General features: G+C 46.8%; 4 protein-coding genes across 4 annotated transcripts in view; 3 read left to right on the top strand and 1 right to left on the bottom strand.

Annotated features, from left to right (window-relative positions):
* LZTS3 (leucine zipper tumor suppressor family member 3) overlaps positions 1-21,128 on the top strand; it is a 327,722-nt gene that overhangs the window by 198,028 nt on the left and 108,566 nt on the right. The window lies entirely within an intron of this gene.
* Positions 80-3,395, top strand: LOC309377759 (neurophysin 1-like). The gene is made up of 3 exons (XM_081925491.1): positions 80-296; positions 584-788; positions 3,161-3,395. Exons 1-3 carry the CDS (start codon positions 96-98, stop codon positions 3,196-3,198), a joined length of 444 nt encoding a protein of 147 aa, XP_081781617.1. The 5' UTR covers positions 80-95; the 3' UTR covers positions 3,199-3,395.
* MRPS26 (mitochondrial ribosomal protein S26) lies at positions 4,809-8,413 on the top strand. The gene is made up of 4 exons (XM_081925516.1): positions 4,809-5,054; positions 7,251-7,397; positions 7,519-7,642; positions 8,032-8,413. The coding sequence occupies exons 1-4, from the start codon at positions 4,834-4,836 to the stop codon at positions 8,161-8,163; spliced, it is 624 nt and encodes a 207-aa protein (XP_081781642.1). The 5' UTR covers positions 4,809-4,833; the 3' UTR covers positions 8,164-8,413.
* Positions 9,749-13,612, bottom strand: LOC309377778 (progonadoliberin-2). Its single transcript, XM_081925511.1, has 4 exons — positions 13,350-13,612; positions 11,393-11,564; positions 11,216-11,299; positions 9,749-10,085 (listed from the first exon to the last, which is right to left on the bottom strand). Exons 2-4 carry the CDS (start codon positions 11,528-11,530, stop codon positions 10,047-10,049), a joined length of 261 nt encoding a protein of 86 aa, XP_081781637.1. The 5' UTR covers positions 11,531-11,564; positions 13,350-13,612; the 3' UTR covers positions 9,749-10,046.

Genomic DNA, 21,128 nt, shown 5'->3' on the forward strand with positions numbered 1-21,128 from the left:
GGCGTGAAGAGCAATGCCTTGTGCTTTTTAAGAGAAATGAGTAACAAGGGCTATAGCACGGCTCAACAGGCCTGTCCACCAGTATATATATACCTATGGCCGTAAGGGCAAAAACCAGAAAGACCTTCTCCATTCCTGCTCCTCAAGAGAAGCAGCTGGTGGCAACCAGGGCGAAGATGTCTTACAATATGCTAGCCTTCTGTTTGCTTTGGCTCCTTGCTCTCTCTTCGGCTTGCTACATCCAGAATTGCCCCATTGGAGGGAAGCGCTCCCTTCTGGACATGGAAGTCAGAAAGGTAGGTCATGGTGGGTTTAAGGCAAGGTGGGAGAGGGCTTTGGCTCAGTGTAAAGAGCATCTCTGCATGCAGATGACCGCAGGTTCAATCCCTGGGCTCTCCATATCAGACCGGGAAAGAATTCTGTCTGTTGGTGTGTGTGTGGGTGTGCGTTTGTGTGTGTGTGCTTTAAATGCATGGTTTGCATGCCATCCAAACCACTTCAACTGTAAACATCGCCAGACATCGGATTATGTAAACCAGACTTGGATGAAGCTACATTTCCCCCGTTTTGTGCCCCACACCAGTGCATCTCCTGTGGGCCAAGAAACAGAGGGCATTGCTTTGGTCCCAACATCTGTTGCGGGGAAGAACTGGGCTGTTACTTTGGCACAGCGGAAACCATGAGATGCCAGGAAGAAAACTTCCTCCCAACGCCTTGCGAGTCTGGAAGGAAGCCGTGTGGCAACAGCGAAGGGACCTGCGCCGCATCAGGCATCTGCTGCAACAATGGTGAGGACATCTCTCCATCAGAAACCTGCCCTTTTCCTTTCCTTTTTAAAATAAATTTTATTGGAGTTTACATTTTTATCATACTGACAATATATCACATAGCAAACAAAATGCAGAGCCCCCTTGACCCCCATGACTTCTCTTGCTCCTTACTTTGTTTTATCTTAATACTGAGTTCTCTATATTACTTGTTGTTGTACTCTTATCTTATTTGACAACCTCTTTCTATATTTTAGTTGATTGTAAGTGTTCACTCAAACCCTGCCAGTGAGTCCATCTCTTTCCATTGTTTCTGTATATACAACATGAACGGTTCCCATTCTTTTTTAAAGTCTCTACAGTATTGTCTTTTTCTCCAAGTCTTCCCGTCAGTTTTTACCATTTCAGCATATTCCATCCGCTTTCCTTGCCATTCTTCTGTTGTTGGAATTTTGTCGCTTTTCCATTTTGGGGCTAAAAATATCCTCACCACGGTTGCAGCATACATGAAAAGTTTATTCTTCTCTTTTGGCTGAAACCCGCCCTTTTTACCCATAACATTCATTGCTATGCTGTCCGTATCTGTGCAGCGCCATGCGGTTTCCGGCACTTGTGCTTTCCGCAGTGCGCATATCGCCCTTTTTGCTTTTTCAAGTGAGCGTGATTTGGTTTCTGCTAGTTGGAAATTGCTGTAGGCATAGAAAATTGCTGCTGCTACAGCTGCTGTCAAGCTCGGCTACATAAAGCCAGTTTAGATGTGGCCTTGTGCAGAGGTTCAAGTCAACATGTGGATGATACGGATGGGAACCCCAGGTGTTATGTACTGTTGAACCCATTTATATGCATTTTAAACATCCACAAATTGCTGCCGGGAAACAGGCATGAGTTCATTTGTTACCTGCTGTGGAATACATGCAGTGAAATGATATTTTTGAATGAAAAGTGGCTTTTCTTAGAACTATAGACCTGCAGAGTTGAAGGGAACCCAAGGGTCATCTAGTCCAACCCCCTGCAATGCAACTACTTCTTAGCACAAGGTTACCAGATTTTTTTCAATGAATCCGGGACGCTTTTCAGCTTCAGCTAGGATTTTGCCAGTGGACTGATTTGTAACCTTATCTTAGCAACTAGTTGATGCCAGCCTAAGCAAATCAACATTACCCTGCAATATGCCGCTCCCCCTGCATCTTAGGTGATGCCAAGGAGCATGAAAGAGTACTTAAAATGGCCAAGAGTTGGCTAGAATACTGTTTTCTCATTTTAATGTTTTCCATTTCCCTTTTGACAACTGTCAGGGACTAAGGCTTGGGCAGCTGAAAGGGACCAGAACTCTCTTGATGAGGTGTGGGGAACCATCAGGAACAAGAGCGGTGTGTGTGTGTGTGTGTGTGTGTGTGTGTGTGCGTGCGTGCGCGCGCGGGCGCAAATGCAGCCCTCTAAGCCTCTCTGGCGCTTGGGCCTCCCCAGCGCACACCTGCTCCCCAATTCTGCTTTGCACCCTTCTTGAATGTTTTTGCACGGCAGGAATGTTCCTCGATGATGCCTCTTGCTTGTGTGAATGGAGAATAGAGAGGGGGGTATGTGAGAAACTAGGGACACGGGTGGCGCTGTGGGTTAAACCACAGAGCCTAGGTCTTGCCAATCAGAAGGTCTGTGGTTCGAATCCTCGCCAGCTCCCTCGGCCAATAGAGCAAGATGAGCGCTGCAACCCCAGAGTCGGCCACGACTGGACCCAATGGTCAGGGGTCCCTTTACCTTTTTATGTGAGAAACTAGCCAACTGTAAAACTAGCCAAAGGTAAAATCTACATGCACCACCCCACCCAGTTTTGCTTGTTGCCCCTGGAAGTTGACTACAAAAAAATGCAGCCCTTGCCTGTAAAAGATTCCCACTAGAATTCCAGAGATATATAACCAGAAAGCAATTTGCTAAGCTGCCTCTGTGTGTCTCCTCCAATCACGCAGGCAACACTTCTCCCCTCTCAAGATGTTGGCAGGTGCTCCTCGAATTTTGGCACTACAGTGGTACCTCGGGTTACATACGCTTCAGGTTACAGACTCGGCTAACCCAGAAATATTACCTCAGGTTAAGAACTTTGCTTCAGGATGAGAACAGAAATCGTGCTCCGGTGGCGCGGCAGCAGCGGGAGGCCCCATTAGCTAAAGTGGTGCTTCAGGTTAAGAACAGTTTCAGGTTAAGAACGGACCTCCAGAATGAATTAAGTTCTTAACCTGAGGTACCACTGTACAGACAGCTATCCAGGTAGTCTCTGTTGTTGGGCTGGCTCAGTATGCAAACTGCCACGGGCAGACCTGTTCCTATGAAGATCAGAAACGACCACAAAAGACGTGGCCCATGTTGGTTTATTTTGACGAATTTCCTTGTCATTTCAGAGGGCTGCACGGTAGACTCTGCCTGTGACCAAGAATGAGAAGACAACAAGGAACGAGGATCATGTGAATCCACTTTTTGATTATGAACTTGCAGGCAACGCCAGTGGGACACGTCAAGTACGCATGCTGGATGCCAACAGCCGACAAACTTGTGCAAAATAAAAGTTGCATATCAGCAACAGCAGTCTATGATTTGTGTTCTCCTGGCTTTTCAATAAAATTCTATTAGCATGTCTATTGCTTATGTAACTGTTCATTTGGTTAACAATATGGCATGGAAGCGGGATACATTTGTTTATTCATTCATTTACTTGAGTCATTGTTTGCCTGTTGGCAAAAAAAAAAGAAAAGAAAAGTCTGCCAAGACTACCATAAAAAGATTTTTAAAGCACACATTAAAACAGTAAAATGTATTATTGCAAATTCTCAAAAAATGCTACAAATCGCAGCAAGAACTAGTCACAATTCCAACCAATCTCAACCTCCCAAGGCTTGGTGGAATAGAAAGGGCCTGTTTGAAGAGCCCACATAGTGCAGGGTAGAATAGGCAACGATCAGCAGCTAGAGAAGGGCTTTTAGCAATGTGTAATATTTGGAGGGAGGCGAGGTCTTACACAACAAAGTCCCCATTTCCCTCTAAAATGTTGGAGTGCATGGAAGAAACACTTCGTAAAGGAAAGCGTGGCGGCTCTCTGAGGTAATAACAATAACCCTTTGACGGGGCCTTCTTGGTAGTGGCTCCCCACTTGTGCAAGGCTTTCCATCATTCTTAACATTAAGGAGAAATTTTTAAAGCAGGCACTTTGGAAAATTCTGTTCCCGGCATCCTTGGAATTATTAGCTGTGAGGATATATTACTGTTTAATTTTGTTATTCTTGTTTTTAATTGTACTGCTTCGCTGTTTGCCACCCTGGGCTCCTTTGGTAGGACAGCAGATGAGAATAATGCTAATACTTTAGTAAATAATAATACCCGTGAGGAGGACCAGGAGCTGAGGCATGGTTGCCCCTGCTCATTTTATTTTATTATTTGCTGCACCCCACACCTTTTCTCCTCCAAGGAGCTCAAGGGGGGCTATATGCCTCTCCCCACTCATTTAATCCCACACAACAACCTTGCAAGGCAGGCTAAACGCTTAACTTGAGTGACAGGGAAGAGGAACTACATTTCCCATCACGCCTACACCCTACTTCCGGTGCCCTGCCCGCCCTCCAGCCGATGAGGGCCATCTTTCCCGCTCATTCCCTTGATTGACAGCGAGAGGGAGGACTACGTTTCCCGTCATGCTCACGCCCTATTTCCGGTGTCCTGCTCGCCCTGCCTTCCTTCTTTCCGCCTGCTTTTATTTCTGAGGTAGGCCGCGCTCGGGTCTCACCCGCCTCACAGACCCAGCAAATACGGGGCCTAATAGCAGGAGACGGGAGCAGCGAAAGCGAGAAAACCATCCGTAGCCCGGGTCTACTTCCGGTGTGTAGGCCACAAGGAATCGAGTTGAGGAGGAAGACTCCATTTCCCATCGTGCCTCAGCCCCACTTCCGGTGCTTAGAGCCGCTCGTGAGGCAAAAGACCGCGAGGAAACTACATTTCCCATACTGCCCCAGCCCAACTTCCGGCGTGCGGACTTTTCCCTCAGGATTTTGCTTCCGCTCTAACCGCCGCCGCCGCCGCTGGGATGCTTCGCGGGCTCGTCCCCTTCTCCGCCCGGGGCGGCCTTCTGGGCCGGAGCCTGGCGCCGCTCCTGGCCGCGCCTTCGCGGGGCCGCAAGACGCGCCACGACCCCCCGGCCAAATCCAAAGCCGGCAGGGTCAAGGTGCCGCCGCCCGTCGACCCGGCCGAGCTGCTGGTGGTGCTGGGCCGCTACGAGCGCTATAGGCGGGTCATGACCGCCCTCAGGTGAGGCGCCGGGGAAGCCTGTCGCTCAGCTCGGCCGGCCAATCAGGGCAGCCCGGGGGCCCGTGGAGGCGGGGCCACGGGGACCTCGAAGGGGGGGAGTCTGGGGTGCGAGTGGGGGGAAGGCGAAGTGGGGGGCCGGGCTCTGGTTCCTCCCCCTTTCTCTGCTGCGCCAATTTATTTAGATTCAGGTCGGTAGGTAGCAGTCGAAATAAATTTTAAAAATTGTCCAGTAGCACCTTAGACTTAGACAAACTAAGTTCTTGGGAGAAAAGCAATGGCAAACCTAGACAGCATCTTTAAAAGCAGAGACATCACCTTGCCAACAAAGGTCCGTATAGTTAAAGCTATGGTTTTCCCAGCAGTGAGGTATGGAAGTGAGAGCTGGACCATAAAGAAGGCTGATCGTCAAAGAATTGATGCTTTTGAATTCTGGTGCTGGAGGAGACTCTTGAGAGTCCCATGGACTGCAAGAAGATCAAACCTCTCCATTCTGAAGGAAATCAGCCCTGAGTGCTCACTGGAAGGACAGATCGTGAAGCTGAGGCTCCAATACTTTGGCCACCTCATGAGAAGAGAAGACTCCCTGGAAAAGACCCTGATGTTGGGAAAGATGGGGAGGGCACAAGGAGAAGGGGACGACAGAGGACGAGATGGTGGGACAGTGTTCTCAAAGCCACAAACATGAGTTTGACCAAACTGTGGGAGGCAGTGGAAGACAGGAGTGCCTGGCGTGCTCTGGTCCATGGGGTCACGAAGAGGTGGACACGACTAAACAACAACAACAAAAGTTTGTTCTGGATATAAGCTTTTGTGTGCATGAACACTTCCTCATGAATCTAGAATCATGGAGGAATCTAGAATCTCCATGAATCTAGAATTATGGAAGGCAGCACATTGAGCTGCATGAAATGGAAGAAGTGTGCATGCGAATGAAAGCTTATACCCAAAACAAACTTAGTTGGTCTCTAAGGTGCTACTGGACATTTATTTATTTATTTATTTCAATTTATTTAGTTATTATAGACCACAAGCTGAACATGAGCCCACAGGGTTATGCAGCAGCAGAATAAGTGAGTGCTATTCTAGGCTGTCATGGATGCTTTAGTTGAGATTCCTGCATTGCAGGGGGTTGGACTAGGTGCAGAGATGTGGCATGACAGCCATTTTCAAATCGGTGTTTGAAACTCCCATTGTTTTAGGTGCTTTTTTTTTTTTGCGACGGTGGCATTTCATTAGCCTGAGTAGTTTCTGAGCTCTGGGCACAGTACTGTGCCTAAGATTTCAGATTAAAACTGTAGAGTGGAAGGAAAGGAGGATGTTTTTCTGCCTCTTCACTTCCAGGTACTCTCTGAAAACTGGAGAAGAGACCCTCTTAAAAATATCCCCAGAGTGGCTGGGGAAACTCAGCCAGATGGGTGGGGTATAAATAATAAATTATTATTATTATTATTATTATTATTAGGGGGTGGGCAGGGGAAGGACTAGACCATGTGATAAATGAACATAATATTTTAGCTGTAGTTCATTTTCAGCTTTATATTCTTGTTATTAAAAAAGTGTGCCTAGACATTCCAATGTTGCATCCATAACCTAGGTTTAAGGTGCCATTTAGATCCTAGCTTTCATATTTCAGTTTCTAACACTGCTTCAAATGTCTGAAGGGCTGTCACATAGAGGCCAGGACTTGAACCAATGGCTGAAAGCTCCAAGGAAGGAGATTCAAACTTAAACATCAGGAAGAACGTTCGGACAGTAAGAGCTGTTTGACAGTCTTGCTCGGGAGGTGGTGGACTCTCCCTTCTTGGAGGGTTGTAAGCAGAGTTTGGATGACCACCTGTCACATTGATTTAGTTGAGATTCCTGCATGGTAGAGGATTCTATGATTTATATATTAAATGTGTATACCACCCTTCATCTGAAGAGTTCAGGCAGTTCACAGCATAAAAACACAAGATAAAAAAAAGATAAAACACAAGATAAAAAAAACACAACTGCGCAAACATAAGTTCTGAATGATTGATAGGGATTCGTCAGGGTTGGGGGACCTGTGATGGGAGTTGTAGTTCAGTGACATCTGGAGGATCACAACCCTGCATATGACACATGGGGCCCTTGTGACTCTTGCCTCTGCAGGGACGATATCAGTAACAAAGGGACAGCTTCTTTTTTAACGTTCCCTCCTATGCTCTCTACCAGAGGCGAGTTCAAAGAAGAGGTGCTGCGGAAACATTATGCAGAGAAGTATGGGGAAGTGTGGAAGCAGAGAGAGGAAGCTGCTAACAAGGAGCATCAAGAGCTGATGGCCTGGAATGACGCAGAGAACAGACGTCTACGGGAACGGAGGTGAGCATGGCGTGTCGATTTTTAAATCTGCTGTTGATTTCATTACTCTTCTTGGCCTTTGGCTGTTTCTGTTGTGTGGAGAGCAGCAAGTGTTAGGTTCCTTCTGTGTCCCTAACCCCAGGGAGGAGCGCCTCCGGAAGGAAGAAGCTGCTGATCAAGAACGCCGACGGCAAGGAGCCCAGAATCGGGCTACCTATATGGAAGAAATTCTCAAGGAGAAGGAGAAAGAGGTGCTCCAGTTGCAGGTAGGGAAGCCAACATGCTGCAAACAGCTGCCTTCACTTTGACGCTTCTTCCTTGGAGCAATCTTTTTGCTACTGCCGTCTGGTTAAATGTCAAAATGCTACCTAGTTTTGATGATGTTTGGGGGACACAAAATCAAAGAGAAACCGGGATCCTTTGGCTATTGTTTTAGGTTACCAGAGGAGGGTGTGGCTGGGTTAAAAGTGGTAGGAGTCCAGGTACAGCGCTGGGGGTTTTTACTGAAGGCCACTGCTGCCTTTTCTCCAACCCTTTGGCTGCTGATGCAATGACAAAAGACTTGAAATGGACAACTCTGTGTGTTTGGAGTGTTGTTCAGGGGGAGAAATACTGTGTTTGTAAAATGCCTTCTTTTCCTCTTTTGTTGATGCAGGAAGAAGCCAAGAACTTCATCACCCCTGAAAATATAGATGAGCGGATTGAGGAGTGCCTAGACAACCCCCGCAACTATAATTTTGCCGTTGATAAAGAAGGAAGGATAGCCAAGCGGAGCTTCTTGCCTTAGCAGCTCATACCAGAGGAGCCTGGGCGTCCTGGTATTCCCTGCCAGAGTGGTTGAGTGTCGCTTCCATCCAGCTGCCAGTGTCACTTTGAGAGGACCAGGACTGGCTTACTCAACTTTATCAGTAAGACTGCTTTGAGACATTCACCCTGAAAGATGTATATCTTTGGGGTTTTATACTTCCAGAACATTTGTGCCCTTCTTGAAGACTTTTGTTGCCGTTTTTCTGTAATAAAATATTGGGTTTCTCTTAGAGGTTTCATTCGCTGTGTCCTAAACATTTTAAAGGTCTATGGCAAAGAGGGGCCACAAAACTTCTCAGTGAGGATTGGGCACAGAATGGTGAGTGACCGTTGGGGAGGAAGCATGGAAATGGGGGTGGAACAGGGTGGATTCTTGTTCTCAGGCTAACCAAACACCGCTTAGTGCACATGCGGCAATGTGAGTGGCAAAGAAAGCATATTACAGCTTGGTACCTGATTGGGAGGTATCTTTTGGATAGTTCAGAGGGGGAAGGACCCCTGGAGCTCTTGAGGGCTGACCTTGGCCAACTGGCTGCACATTTTGAGTATAAAGTCACGCAGCTTCTGAGAGACTTTGACTCCACAGTTGTTGCAGTTCCAACTGAAGCACCAGGAAAGTGATGTTCAGCCCTCTCGGAGTTATGCTGTGGGCCCTGTTTTATCCCCAATGCTATCTAATATCGATATGAAGCCATTAGAAGTGGCCCTCCAGATCTTCTTCTGTGCTATACAGTGGTACCTCGGGTTACATACGCTTCAGGTTACAGACTCCGCTAACCTGGAAATAGTACCTCAGGTTAAGAACTTTGCTTCAGGATGAGAACAGAAATCGCGCAGCAGCGGGAGGCCCCATTAGCTGAATTAACTGAAGTGGTACTTCAGGTTAAGAACAGTTTCAGGTTAAGAACAGACCTCCAGAACGAATTAAGTTCTTAACCCGAGGTACCACTGTACTGGCTGAGGCTGATAGAACAGCATCCATCCACGGTCTGACGGTACAAAACACACTTTGGAAAATCCCCTTCTCGCTTCCAAACTACCTGCAATCAGAAGCATGCAAGAAGAGCTTACAGAATAAGACCAAACGCCCATCTAGTCCAGAAGAGCATGAGACTCTGATTAATCTCATTGGACAAAAGATTCCTGCATTGCAGAGAATTGGATCAGATGATTCTCACGGTCCCTTCCAACTCTACAGTTCTTTGAGTCTGTGCTCACAGTGGCTAACCAGATGTCCATGGGAAGCCCCCTTGCAGGACATGGGTGCAACAGCAGTTTCCCCACTTGTTATTCCCAGCAACTGCTATTGAGAGGCATCGTGTCCCCTTGGCTAGCAGCCACTAATAGCCTTACCCTCAATGAATTTGCCTTGCCCTCTTTTCAAGCCTTTCAACCTGGTGGCCATCACTAGCTCTTCTGAGATAGATTCGACACTTTAACCATGTGTCGTGGGCCATGCTTCGAATTTCCCTGCAACTTTAGATTAAGTGGCCTACGAAGTGCAGCTTGAAACCTGTAAATGGGGATGCGTCTTTGGACACACATGCAGAGTGCAAACACAGATGTGTGTGTAGCAAAATAAAGTATTTTATTCAACGTAATTGAGTTTTACAAGTGCATAAAGAGAACTCCCTGCAAATCTTTATTCTGACTGGACAACAGTAAACACAAATGCTTTTTTCAGTCACTAGAGTAGTACGTTCACATGCTGGGAATTTGAGTAAAGACTGCTACAGCGTTCTTGAGAATTTAACAATGGGCTGGGCAAATCACTCCCACAAACAGAGCACGTTAAGCTGAAGAGGAGGGGTGGGTCATCTGTTCAGATGCAAAACGTTTCCCAAAAAAACATGCAAAGGGGCATCATTTTTTCTTCTGAAGTTGTCTTGCTAGCATGTCGGCCTGTTAAAATGAATGCACAGCATATCAGCAATAAGGAATTGAATGTTCCAGAATGAACAAGGATCTACTTTGGTCTGAAAACATCTTAGCAGAGAGCAGATGCAGAACTAGTCCCCATGCATGCAAATACTAGCTAAATGATTCATACATGAACTGATTCTGTTGAAAAGGGTTGTGCATGAAAAGGATGTAGCATGAGGAAATATTCCCTGATCAGTGTCGGATCTGTGGAGACGCATGCATGGCAAGTTGCCACCTGATATGTCAACAAAATTAGGCTGGAGTAGGGGAGGTCACCCAACCCTTGGGTGTTAAGATCTGCACAAGAAGGCCCTCTTGGTATTATTATTATTATTAGTAGTAGTAGTAGTAGTAGTAGTAGTAGTAGTAGTATATTGCCCTTCCTCTGCAGATCACAGGGCAGTTCTCAGCATAAAAATACAACATAAAAGTACAAAATACATGATAAAAACAAGAACAAGAAAACCCAAACCAATAACCTAACCCTCCACATCCACCCTGTTTAGTTCAGCCATTCTGGTTACTTTGGGATTGTGGTGGCCCAGGAGAGGCCCAGTCTCCAAACTGCAGAATTCCCTCCCTTGGCACCTTCACGATACAGCTTTCATCATATGCCGAAGTTACACCTTTTAATCCTTTTTATTTGACACCTGAGATAATTTTGTAAGGACCCACCCCATTCTTCTGATTGTTAATTGTTTTAACTGATTTTAGCATCGGAATATATATATTGTTTGCCTTACCTAAAGAGCAGTTAAGAAATCACCATCGCTGTCATATTACTCTTTATCACTGGAAACACAACACCACATTTAGAGAATTTTCGGAAGACCAGGTGCCATGGGACAAAGATCAGCACTGGTGCAGAGCCCTCCTTCCCAGTTTGTGGTCTTCCTGGAAGCTCAGCGTTTTCCCAGTGCTCCCCCCCCCCCAGCAGCTGGCATTAAGTGATGTGCCTCTGAAGCTTTAAGATCCAGCTACTTTTAGTTGTCACCAGCTGCCTTAAATGAGCCAATCCCAAGAGGAATTTGCAAAACCCTGCAAAGATTAATCTCACACTGTTCTCCTCCAAAGACTCTCTGAATCTACAGTGCCACTCCCTTGCTTACCAGCAGAGTCTTCACAATTTTATCCCTCGGGATCTTCAGATAAGTGCAGTCTTCCCCGTCGCATAATTTGATATCTTCAGAGACCTGAATTCAGAGCAAGAGAGAGAGAGAGAAGTGGCTTAGGCAGCTCAACTGACCTAGGCAGGGGATGCCAGGGTAAGGACAGCATTGGCGTACCTCTGGGCTTTGTGGCAAATCGATCTCTCTCTTCCCTCCCGGGTACCAGCCGTGGGACCAGTGCTGAGCGCTTGATAGATGCATGCTGATGGTGAGCATTATGCACAGAGAAAGCAGGAGGGACCTTTGGTATGCCATAGTAATGCCTGGAGCCTCACTGCCTCAATAAAATCTGCAGAGGGAGGAAGGAAGGGAAGAAAAAGAGCATTGGGAAGCTCTGCAAGGGCAGGAATTGTAAGGTGTTGTTTTCTAGTACAGTGGTACCTTGGGTAACAGACGCTTCAGGTTACAGACTGGTAACCCAGAAATAATACCTCGGGTTAAGAACTTTGCTTCATGATGAGAACATAAATCACATGGAGACAGCAGGAGGCCCCATTAGCTAAAGTGGTGCGTCAGGTTAAGAACAGTTTCAGGTTAAGAACGGACCTCCAGAACGAATTAAGTTCTTAACCCGAGGTACCACTGTATTGGGCCATTCCAACAGGACTGCCTTGAATAACCAAGTTACAGATAGGTAGCCGTGTTGGTCTGCCATAGTCAAAACATACTTTCTGAAGTATCTGAAGAAGTGTGCATGCACACGAAAGCTTATACCAAGAACTAACTAAGTTGGTCTTTAAGGTGCTACTGGAAGGAATTTTTTTGTTTTGAATAACCAAGTTTCACATGGGCAGACTATGAAAGCCACAGGTGTGCAGACAACAGGTGTGCCCCTTAATACATACATATCGTGCTGTTGTTGAAGGACTTGCACACTTTCTTTACTACCCACCGAGCCAGTTTCGAGATCTTGTTGCTTAAAAGCAAAGCCTCAAACTACTCTGAACCAGGACGTGGGAAATACCAACTTCCCCTCCCTTGGCCATTAACAGCATTAAGATCAAGAAATGGAACCTGAGTGGGCTTGCCATGGTCTCGTGTTAATGCAGAGATGGGCTTTTTCACTGGTAGCAATAGTATTGCAGCATGCGCTTCCTGCATTGGCCATTCCACCAGCTTTTTGAAGACACGCCTATTTTTGCAGCTGTTCCCTTGATCTCTCATCCTGTCTCCTGTTTTAATTCCCGTGTTGTTTTAATGGGATTGCTTTAAGTGGGGGCTTGAGGAGGACTTGGAACGCTTTGGAAGAGAGGTTACTGGGCTCCACCAGTGGCAGGGAGCAAGGTTTGCTGCTGCCCACCCTAATGGTGTCTCCAAGTACTGAATTGTATTTTTCCCCATTGGACTGACCAGCTAGCACCTATTTGCTTATATGGGAGTAAAAAAGGGGTCCCTGGAGACATGGCTGCTGTGATCGTCATCCCAGCCCACATATAACTGGGGCGGGTACATTTCCCTCCTCCATTCCAGTCCCTGAAACTGGTCACACTTACATCTGGATAACTGCAGACATTCCTCCTAAGGCTGCTGGAAAAAACTGCTATTTCTTCCATGGGGAATCAGTTATTACTAGACAAAACAGAGTCACCCACTGCCTTTTACAAAAAATAATAATAAATTGCATCTACTGATGTTTATCCAACAGCAGTTTTTTTTTAACTGCAGTGGAAAGTGTTCTTTTTGCAAAGAGTGCATTACTCAGGCATTCAGTGCTCACATCAGCAGCAAGCTTATCTGCTGGAAAAGATCCCCATTCCCAAGCACCCTCCCTGGTGATGAATCTGTGCGGAGCACTTTGCAGCTATAGCTAGAAGTAATTCACAGAGAGAAGCAAGGAACTACCTGGGGGTACCTGCAGCACAGCGCTATCGCAACTTGGCAAAAGATGGCAAACACCCAAAGGTAGAAACAGCACAAATATCGTCTGCCCTGGGAGATACATAAAACACATTTGCAATTAACATCTTTAGAACAAATCCCCTCCAACAAAGCTAGCCAGATGTGACGTTCGGCTTGCAAGTAAGGACGTCGTTCAAGTTACCTGTAAGAGAAGCTGAATGAAAAGTCTACTCACGGTGACTTGATTGCTTTTGCTCCTCTTCCTCTGTCCTGAAATTCCTCAGATGCTCCAGCAATTTGCTCTGGGTATTTATATTATTCTTTGTGTACTTCAGCGCAAGCAACTGGTTGCCCCATTGGCCAAGGCTGTTTGCTGACGTTTGCTGCATCAGACTCTACAACATGCATCTAAGCCTCCCTCCCACCAGGACGGTGCTCAGCTAATACTCTTTCAGCAATCTGTCTTCTGACCCTTTCATTTGGCAGGAAAACTGGGGAACTCTGGAGTGAAATGTTCGACGCATTCCAAAAATAATTGTTAGATGGGACCGCTAGCCTCAGATACTTGCTGGTCGGAACTTCTGCAGGCTTTGCTTGACCCAGGCGGCTGCAGAGTCTGATCTTTAAAGCCCACTAAAGGGTTGGAAAATGTATGGAATAGCTGTTGATAGACTCATAGAATTGTAGCGTTGGAAAGGGACCACAGGGTCATCTAGTCCAACCCCCTCCAATGCAGGAATCTTTTGCCCAGTGTGGGACTTGAATCCATGATCCTAAGATTCAGAGTCGCGTGCTCTACTGCTCCCCAAGGTAAAGGTAAAGGGACCCCTGACCATTAGGTCCAGTCGTGGCCGACTCTGGGGTTGCGGCGCTCATCTCGCTTTATTGGCCGAGGGAGCCAGCGTACAGCTTCCGGGTCATGTGGCCAGCATGACTAAGCCGCTTCTGGCGAACCAGAGCAGCACACGGAAACGCCGTTTACCTTCCCGCCAGAGTGGTACCTATTTATCTACTTGCACTTTTGATGTGCTTTCAAACGCTAGGTTGGCAGGAGCAGGGACCCAGCAACGGGAGCTCACTCCATCACGGGGATTCGAACCGCAGACCTTCTGATCGGCAAGCCCTAGACTGTGTGGTTTAACCCACAGCACCACCCACGTCCCACTCCCCTCTGTATGCTCAGATTAATCCTTGACTTTTCACTTCCCAGCTTGCAGGGGTGCCGACTGGAATACAAATTGGGGGTGGCTCAGGTGAGCCCTGCCCTGCATAATCGATCACATGACGCACACCATTTGAATGGCAATGCCCATCAACTTTTGGGGGCCCCAGCCCCCTCAAATATTTTATTTGGGGGGCTGAAGATCCCTCGGTCGCTAGGAGTTGGTTCCTATGCAGGCTTGTGGGTTAGTTATCAGACATGAAAAACAGTTCCAAGGGGAGGGTGAAGACTGATGGGGAAGTGGAAGGCTGTGATCCAGTTCTGGTCGCTTCGCTTAGGAAAGTTTTTGCAGAGTTGGAAAAGGTTCTGGAAGCGGCAAGCAATGTGATCAAGGAGATAGAGCGAGGGGGTAGCATTTTGGGCTTTTCGTTCAGAGAGAAGATGAGCAAGATATAAGGGCATCAAATGATGAGTGGCCAGGAGAAAGTGGATAGAGAAATATTCTCCTTCCTTTTGGTATCACTAGAGCTCAATAAAAATTGGCTACCAACGTCAGGGTGCCTGTGATAATCATAGAATCTTAGAGTTGGAAGGTACCCAAGGGTCATCTAGTCCAACCCCCTGCAGGAATCTCAACTAAAGCATCCATGACAGATGGCCGCCCACCACTTCTCTCGGGAGTCTGTTCCACTGTTGAACAGCTCTTACTGTCAGAAAGTTTTTCTCCTCCCTTCTCCATGTGACAGATATTTAAGATATTTGAAGATGGTTGGACAGTGTTCTCGAAGCTACCAGCATGAGTTTGACCAAACTGCAGGAGGCAGTGGAAGACAGGAGTGCCTGGCGTGCTCTGGTCCAGGGGGTCACCAAGAGTCGGACACAGCTAAACGACTAAACAACAACATCGTTTCTCCTCTCTGTCTCCTCTTTCCCAGGCTAAACAGACACAACTCCTTCAACTGTTCTTCATAAGGCTTGGTTTCCAAACCCTTGACCATCTTGGTCGCCCTCCTCTGCACATGTTCCAGCTTATCAAGATCCTTCTGAAATTGTGGTGGCCAAAATTGGACATAGTATTCCAGGTGTGGTCTGACCAAGTCAGAATAGAGTGGCACTATTACTTCCCTTGATCAGGACACTAGACTTCTGTGGATGCAGCCTGGAATAGCAATAGCTTTTTTCGCTGCTTTATCACCCTGTTTACTCATGTTCAATTTGTGGTCCACCAAGACCCCTAGATCCCTTTCACATGTACTGCTAGTAAGCCAGGTGTTCCCCCATCCTATATTTGTGCATCTGGTTCTTCCTGCCTAAGTGCAGAACCTGACATTTGTCCCTATTGAAATTTATTTTGTTAGCTTGCACCCAGCTCTCCAATCAGCTAAGGTCATTTTGAAATCTGATTCTGTCTTCTGCGGCATTAGCAACCCCTCCCAATTTGATGTCATCTTCAAATTTGATGAGCATCCCCTCAATTCCTTCATCCAAATAATTTATAAAGATGCTGAACAACAACGGGCCCAGGACATCTGTATCAACAGCTGTTAACCACATTATTTTTAACCCCAGTTTTTATCCGTGGGCTGTTAGGCTGCTGAATGGAAAAAACCAGTGGTGCAATTGACTTCCGACAAGCACACAGAGTGCAAACAAGACTGAGTGTATGGGGGGGGGTTCGTTTAATTTCACTGCACACAGGTGGTGTAGTGACAATAAAAAATTATTATTATTATTATTATTATTATTATTATTATTATTATTATTATTATCGCTGTTTATCCTTTTCTGCATTTCATTTTTAAAAAACTTGTTTGGCCTTCCCAAATTATGGTCGAATCTAGACACACCCCTTTTTTAAAAAAACCACACACCTGTGAAAATGCTTATTTTAAAAACAAAAATAAAGTTTGGAAAAATATATTGAATTTGCCATTAGCTCACCATCTCCATCTAGTGTCTCATTTGTATAATGCACTCAATATTCACAGCTGTACAGCTGAGTGTTTCTTTCAGATGTCATAATAAATTCATTAGCCTATCGGTGCCGCAAGATTCTTTGTTTGATGTTACTGCATGGAATTCTTACTGTATTTTTACGTCAGGGAGAGACATTTCTGGATTTCTTTTTGCCTCAGGCGTTAAAATAACAATGCCCTTTGACTTGGGAGGTTCACGCTGTTTGCTGTTCTGCCTCAGGCAGCAAAATGTCTCTTGCTGGCTCTGCTTCTTCACAGTGGATTTGCACGCCAACAAGACAGACATGTGGGCAGGGTATAAATAATAAAATTGTTGTTGTTCTTGTTGTTATGTACTTGGGTGTCCTATCACAGCTACTGTGGCCTGGAGGAAGCCCAAACAAGCTTCGAAGACAACTCCTTGCCACTCACCCCATCCCAGTTGAAGACTATTAGTCTTCAGAGGAAGCCCTCAAAATGAACAGAAGTTTATATTCTTTTGCACAATCCCAACAATATGAAACACTGGGAGCCATTAAGCAGTCAAAATGCAGGCTGGGAGCTGTTTGCTCAAAGAGAAAGTGATCTGTCAAATAAACAGGGTTAAATTAATTTTGCACACTTCCAGGTAAACAGAATGTTTGTAAATTCATTTATTCCTCAGACATAAAAGGCCACGGAGACTTCAGACTCTCTTCAACGGCACATAATCTCATTCCAGGAGCCTCTAGATTCTTACTTTAAATATTCCTCTTAGCAGTTCCATCAGAGCCTGTCCAAATTTGTTAGGTGAATATCTCTTTACTGTTTCCAACAGGATGGAGGGGGTAAATAGCAGCCTCTATATGTGAACGCATCAGGACTGTGGCTGTGGGCCTGGGACAGCTCAGTTGGTAGAGCATGAGACTCTTAATCTCAGGGTTGTGGGTTCGAGACTTGCATCGGGGTCCTGCATTCCGGGGGGTTGGACTAGATGACCCTTGTGGTCCCCTCCAACTCTACAATTCTATGATTCGAAGCTTCTCTGAATACATACCTGCAGCATATACATGATCCTAAACCAATACATTGGGCTACAATGTTTAATTATAAACTGGTTAATCGAGATTCAAAATATCCTGAACAGATTGGGGAACGGGGCCCAAACTAACCAAATGAATTTCAAATGAATTTCAAATGTAAGGTCCTGCACTTAGGCAGGAATAATCAGACGCACAAATGTAAGATAGGGGATGCCTGGCTTGCTAGTAGTTTGCATGAAAGGGATCTAGGGTCAGCGGCGTAGCATGGGTTGTCAGCACCCGGAGCAAGGCAAGTAATTTGCGCCCCCTAACCCGGGGCAAGGCAAGTAATTTGCGCCCCCTAACCCCTAACCCCTAACCTGCCGCCGCTGCCAGCTTCTTCTTGCTGCTGCCTGGGCTGGGGTATTTACGGTAAGGTAGCCACAGTGGCAGTGGCGGTGGCGGGTCCGTGTCAGGTGACCCAAACAACGCCGCTTGCCCGGAGGAGGAGGGCAGAGAGGCGAGGAAAATGCAACATGGCCCAGCCGCTGCAGCAGCAGCGGCGGCAGGGCTGTGAGGAGGGGCTGCCTGGCGCGCCCTCCGCGGCCCTGACGCGCGGGGACCGTGGAGAGCGCTGAGAGCCACTGCCTGTCGGATGCCTTCAGCCCAGACGTGCGCACAGCTCGTCGGTTCCGCGAGATATGGGGCTCTGCTACAGCCTGCGCCTGAGGCTCTTCGGCGACTCTGGAGGCGACGAGCGCCCCCCCAGGTGTTGCGCCCGGTGCGGCCGGCCCCCCTGCACCCCCCACGCTACGCCACTGTCTAGGTGTCTTGGTGGATCGCAAGCTGAACTTGAGTCAACAGGGTGATGCAGCAGCAAAAAAAGCATCTGCTATTCTAGGCTACATCCAGAGAAGTCTAGTGTCCAGATCAAGGTTAGTAATTTGTTATTGTTTAGTCGTTTAGTCATGTCCGACTTTTCGTGACCCCCTGGAGCAGAGCACGCCAGGCACTCCTGTCTTCCACTGCCTCCCACAGTTTGGTCAAACTCATGCTGGTAGCTTCGAGAACACTGTCCCACCATCAAACAGGAGTACCTGGCGTGCTCTGGTCCATGGGGTCATGAAGAGTCGGACATGACTAAACGACTAAACAACAGCAACAAATCTTAAACTAGTTACCTGGTAGTAAGCTCCATTGACTACAGTGGGACCAGGGCCAGATTTAGGTTTGATGAGGCCCTAACCTACTGAAGGTAATGGGGCCCTTTATATGTCCAGCTATCCTTTGTCAACAACAAATTGTCACTGCGGAAGCAATCAAGAAATTTAAAGTGGTTTGATTAAGGCTCCCATACATCTGAGTTTTCCCAGACATAGCCATGTCAGAAGTGTAGATTTTGCACAAAAACAAAGCAAAACTCAACCATTTTCACTTTTTGGCAACCCTAGGTGACCTTTTCCTTCAAAATTATAGGAAGGGCTTCAACAACATTTCCTTCATTTGGTGCAGATATTTTATTTTCAGGATAAACAGGTCTTCATTTTTGCTCCTACACACACCCACTTGTCATAGTTCTCCAAGACGTGGAGGAGAGGAAAAAGGAAACCTAGAACATTGTGGGATGAAACAAAAAACCAGGGTGGCTTCTGTAATTCCAAGACTGTCCCTGGAAAATCAGGACACTTGGAGGGTATGTGGGCTCAGGGATGTTTTACGTGTTGCATGCTTACCAGATACATATTAAAGGTAAAGGTAAAGGGACCCCTGACCATTAGGTCCAGTCGTGACCGACTCTGGGGTTGCGGTGCTCATCTCACTTTATTGGCCGAGGGAGCCGGCATACAGCTTCCAAGTCATGTGGCAGCATGACTAAGCCGCTTCTGGTGAACCAGAGCAGTGCACGGAAACGCCGTTTACCTTCCTGCTGGAGTGGTACCTATTTATTTACTTGCACTTTGACGTGCTTTCGAACTGCTAGGTTGGCAGGAGCAGGGACTGAGCAACGGGAGCTCACCCCGTCGCGGGGATTTGAACCACTGACCTTCTGATCGGCAAGTCCTAGGCTCTGTGGTTTAACCCACAGCGCCACCCGGGTCCCTAGATACATATTACACACCCACAATTTGTACCTACCCAGCCTAGAGCAATTGCAAGGCACCAGGTTAACAAAGGCTCTGGGCAAGTAGATTTAAAGCTTTGCTATCTCTGTAAGGCTGCACTGCTGAAACACCAGGGCTGTTTAACTGTTGTTTATTAAGAAGCATGGAGATAATTGTACATGGAGCTCATCATAAATGCAAATCGGTCGCATTAATATCCCAAGCTGGAAGGTGCATTGATATCCCAGGATGAAAGGTGTGCCAGAGGCACAAGTGATGGATGGCGCTTTTGAGTGCGCGATCAATGCAAATCTGCTCTGCTTCAAGATGGCAGTGACAGGTTGGCGCTGGGAGCATTTCCTGGGTATTTCAATTCAATCCGGGAAGATCAAAGTGGAGTAAGAATATTTCCCTCCACCGGCGAGAAAACTCACAAATCCTTTCCAAAATAGAAAACTTGCAAATCAAAAAAGTTTAAACAAGGCCACAACTAATTTTATCTCCTCTTGGCTTTGCACCCTTGGGTCTTCTAAACACAAGACTTTAATTGGATGCTGTTGTTGAGAGAATAAGGGTAATGTATACCAAAGAACAAACACAGGTAGCTGACTGCTAAAAATAAATTGAATTAGAGGTCCACTGCAGCGAAGCACCTCAAGCACCTCATTTCCTCCGGTGTCGTCGTGACAATCTCATAAGTCAGGCACTCGACGAGTTCTAAGCAAACAGCAGCCAGACAAACATTTGACGCTTTCATATTCAGCTCCTGATTCAACTTGCAAAGTTATCAGCTCGCAGGTCAAAGTCTCTGCTAGACATAATTGGGCTGAGCAAACGGATGGGCTGTTTTGTTTTGTTAAACCTGTTGTTGAGATTTACGCCGTGCAACCCAGGGCGCCCAAATCACACATGGCGTTTGCTCCTGCATCCCAACAATATTTACATTTTCATACCACCATTTGATAAGCCAATAACATAACGAGCGAAAAAAGAAAACAGGTCAGACGCTGGGGGTGATCTCACCAAGCGAGGCCCTCTCTATTTTGCCATTTTTCAGCAGCAGACTTACGCACTCTCTGGTTTAAAATTATTAATATGGGACCACAAAATGTTTAACGTTTGTTGGATTGCTTTCTCCCCGCTTGAAGATATCAACAACCCCAGATTTCATTTTGATTCACTTCCCTTGAAGCACTCTGGAGTGATTAACAATAAAGACATGAGCATCTATAAAAACAGTGTCTAGACCATAGAATCATAGAAATTTAGAGTTGGAAGGGACCACGAGAGTCATCTAGTCCAACCCCTTGCAATGCAGGAATCGTTTACCCAATGTGGGGTTTGAACCTGTTATAAGAAGAAACTGCTCCCTTATGGGGTGCCCAAGAGCCCGTATAGAGTCCTTAAAAGGTAAAGGGACCCCCGACCATTAGGTCCAGTCACGGACAACTCTGGGGTTGTGGCGCTCATCTCGCTTTATTGGCCGAGGGAGCCAGCATACAGCTTCTGGGTCATGTGGCCAGCATGACTAAGCCACTTCTGGCGAACCAGAGCAGCGCATGGAAATGCCGTTTACCTTCCCGCCAGAGCGGTGCCTGTTTATCTACTTGCCCTTTGACGTGCTTTGGAACTGCTAGGTGGGCAGGAGCAGGGACCGAGCAATGGGAGCTCACCCTGTCAAGGGGATTCAAACCGCCGACCTTCTGATCAGCAAGCCCCAGGCTCTGTGGCTCCCCAAATCAACACAGACTGTGGGAACTTCACACTGGCATTGTGTGCCTCCCCATTCTTCCT

Source organism: Podarcis melisellensis, assembly GCF_964234715.1.
Source record: "Podarcis melisellensis genome assembly, chromosome: 9".
In the NCBI taxonomy this organism is placed as follows: Eukaryota; Metazoa; Chordata; class Lepidosauria; order Squamata; family Lacertidae; genus Podarcis; species Podarcis melisellensis.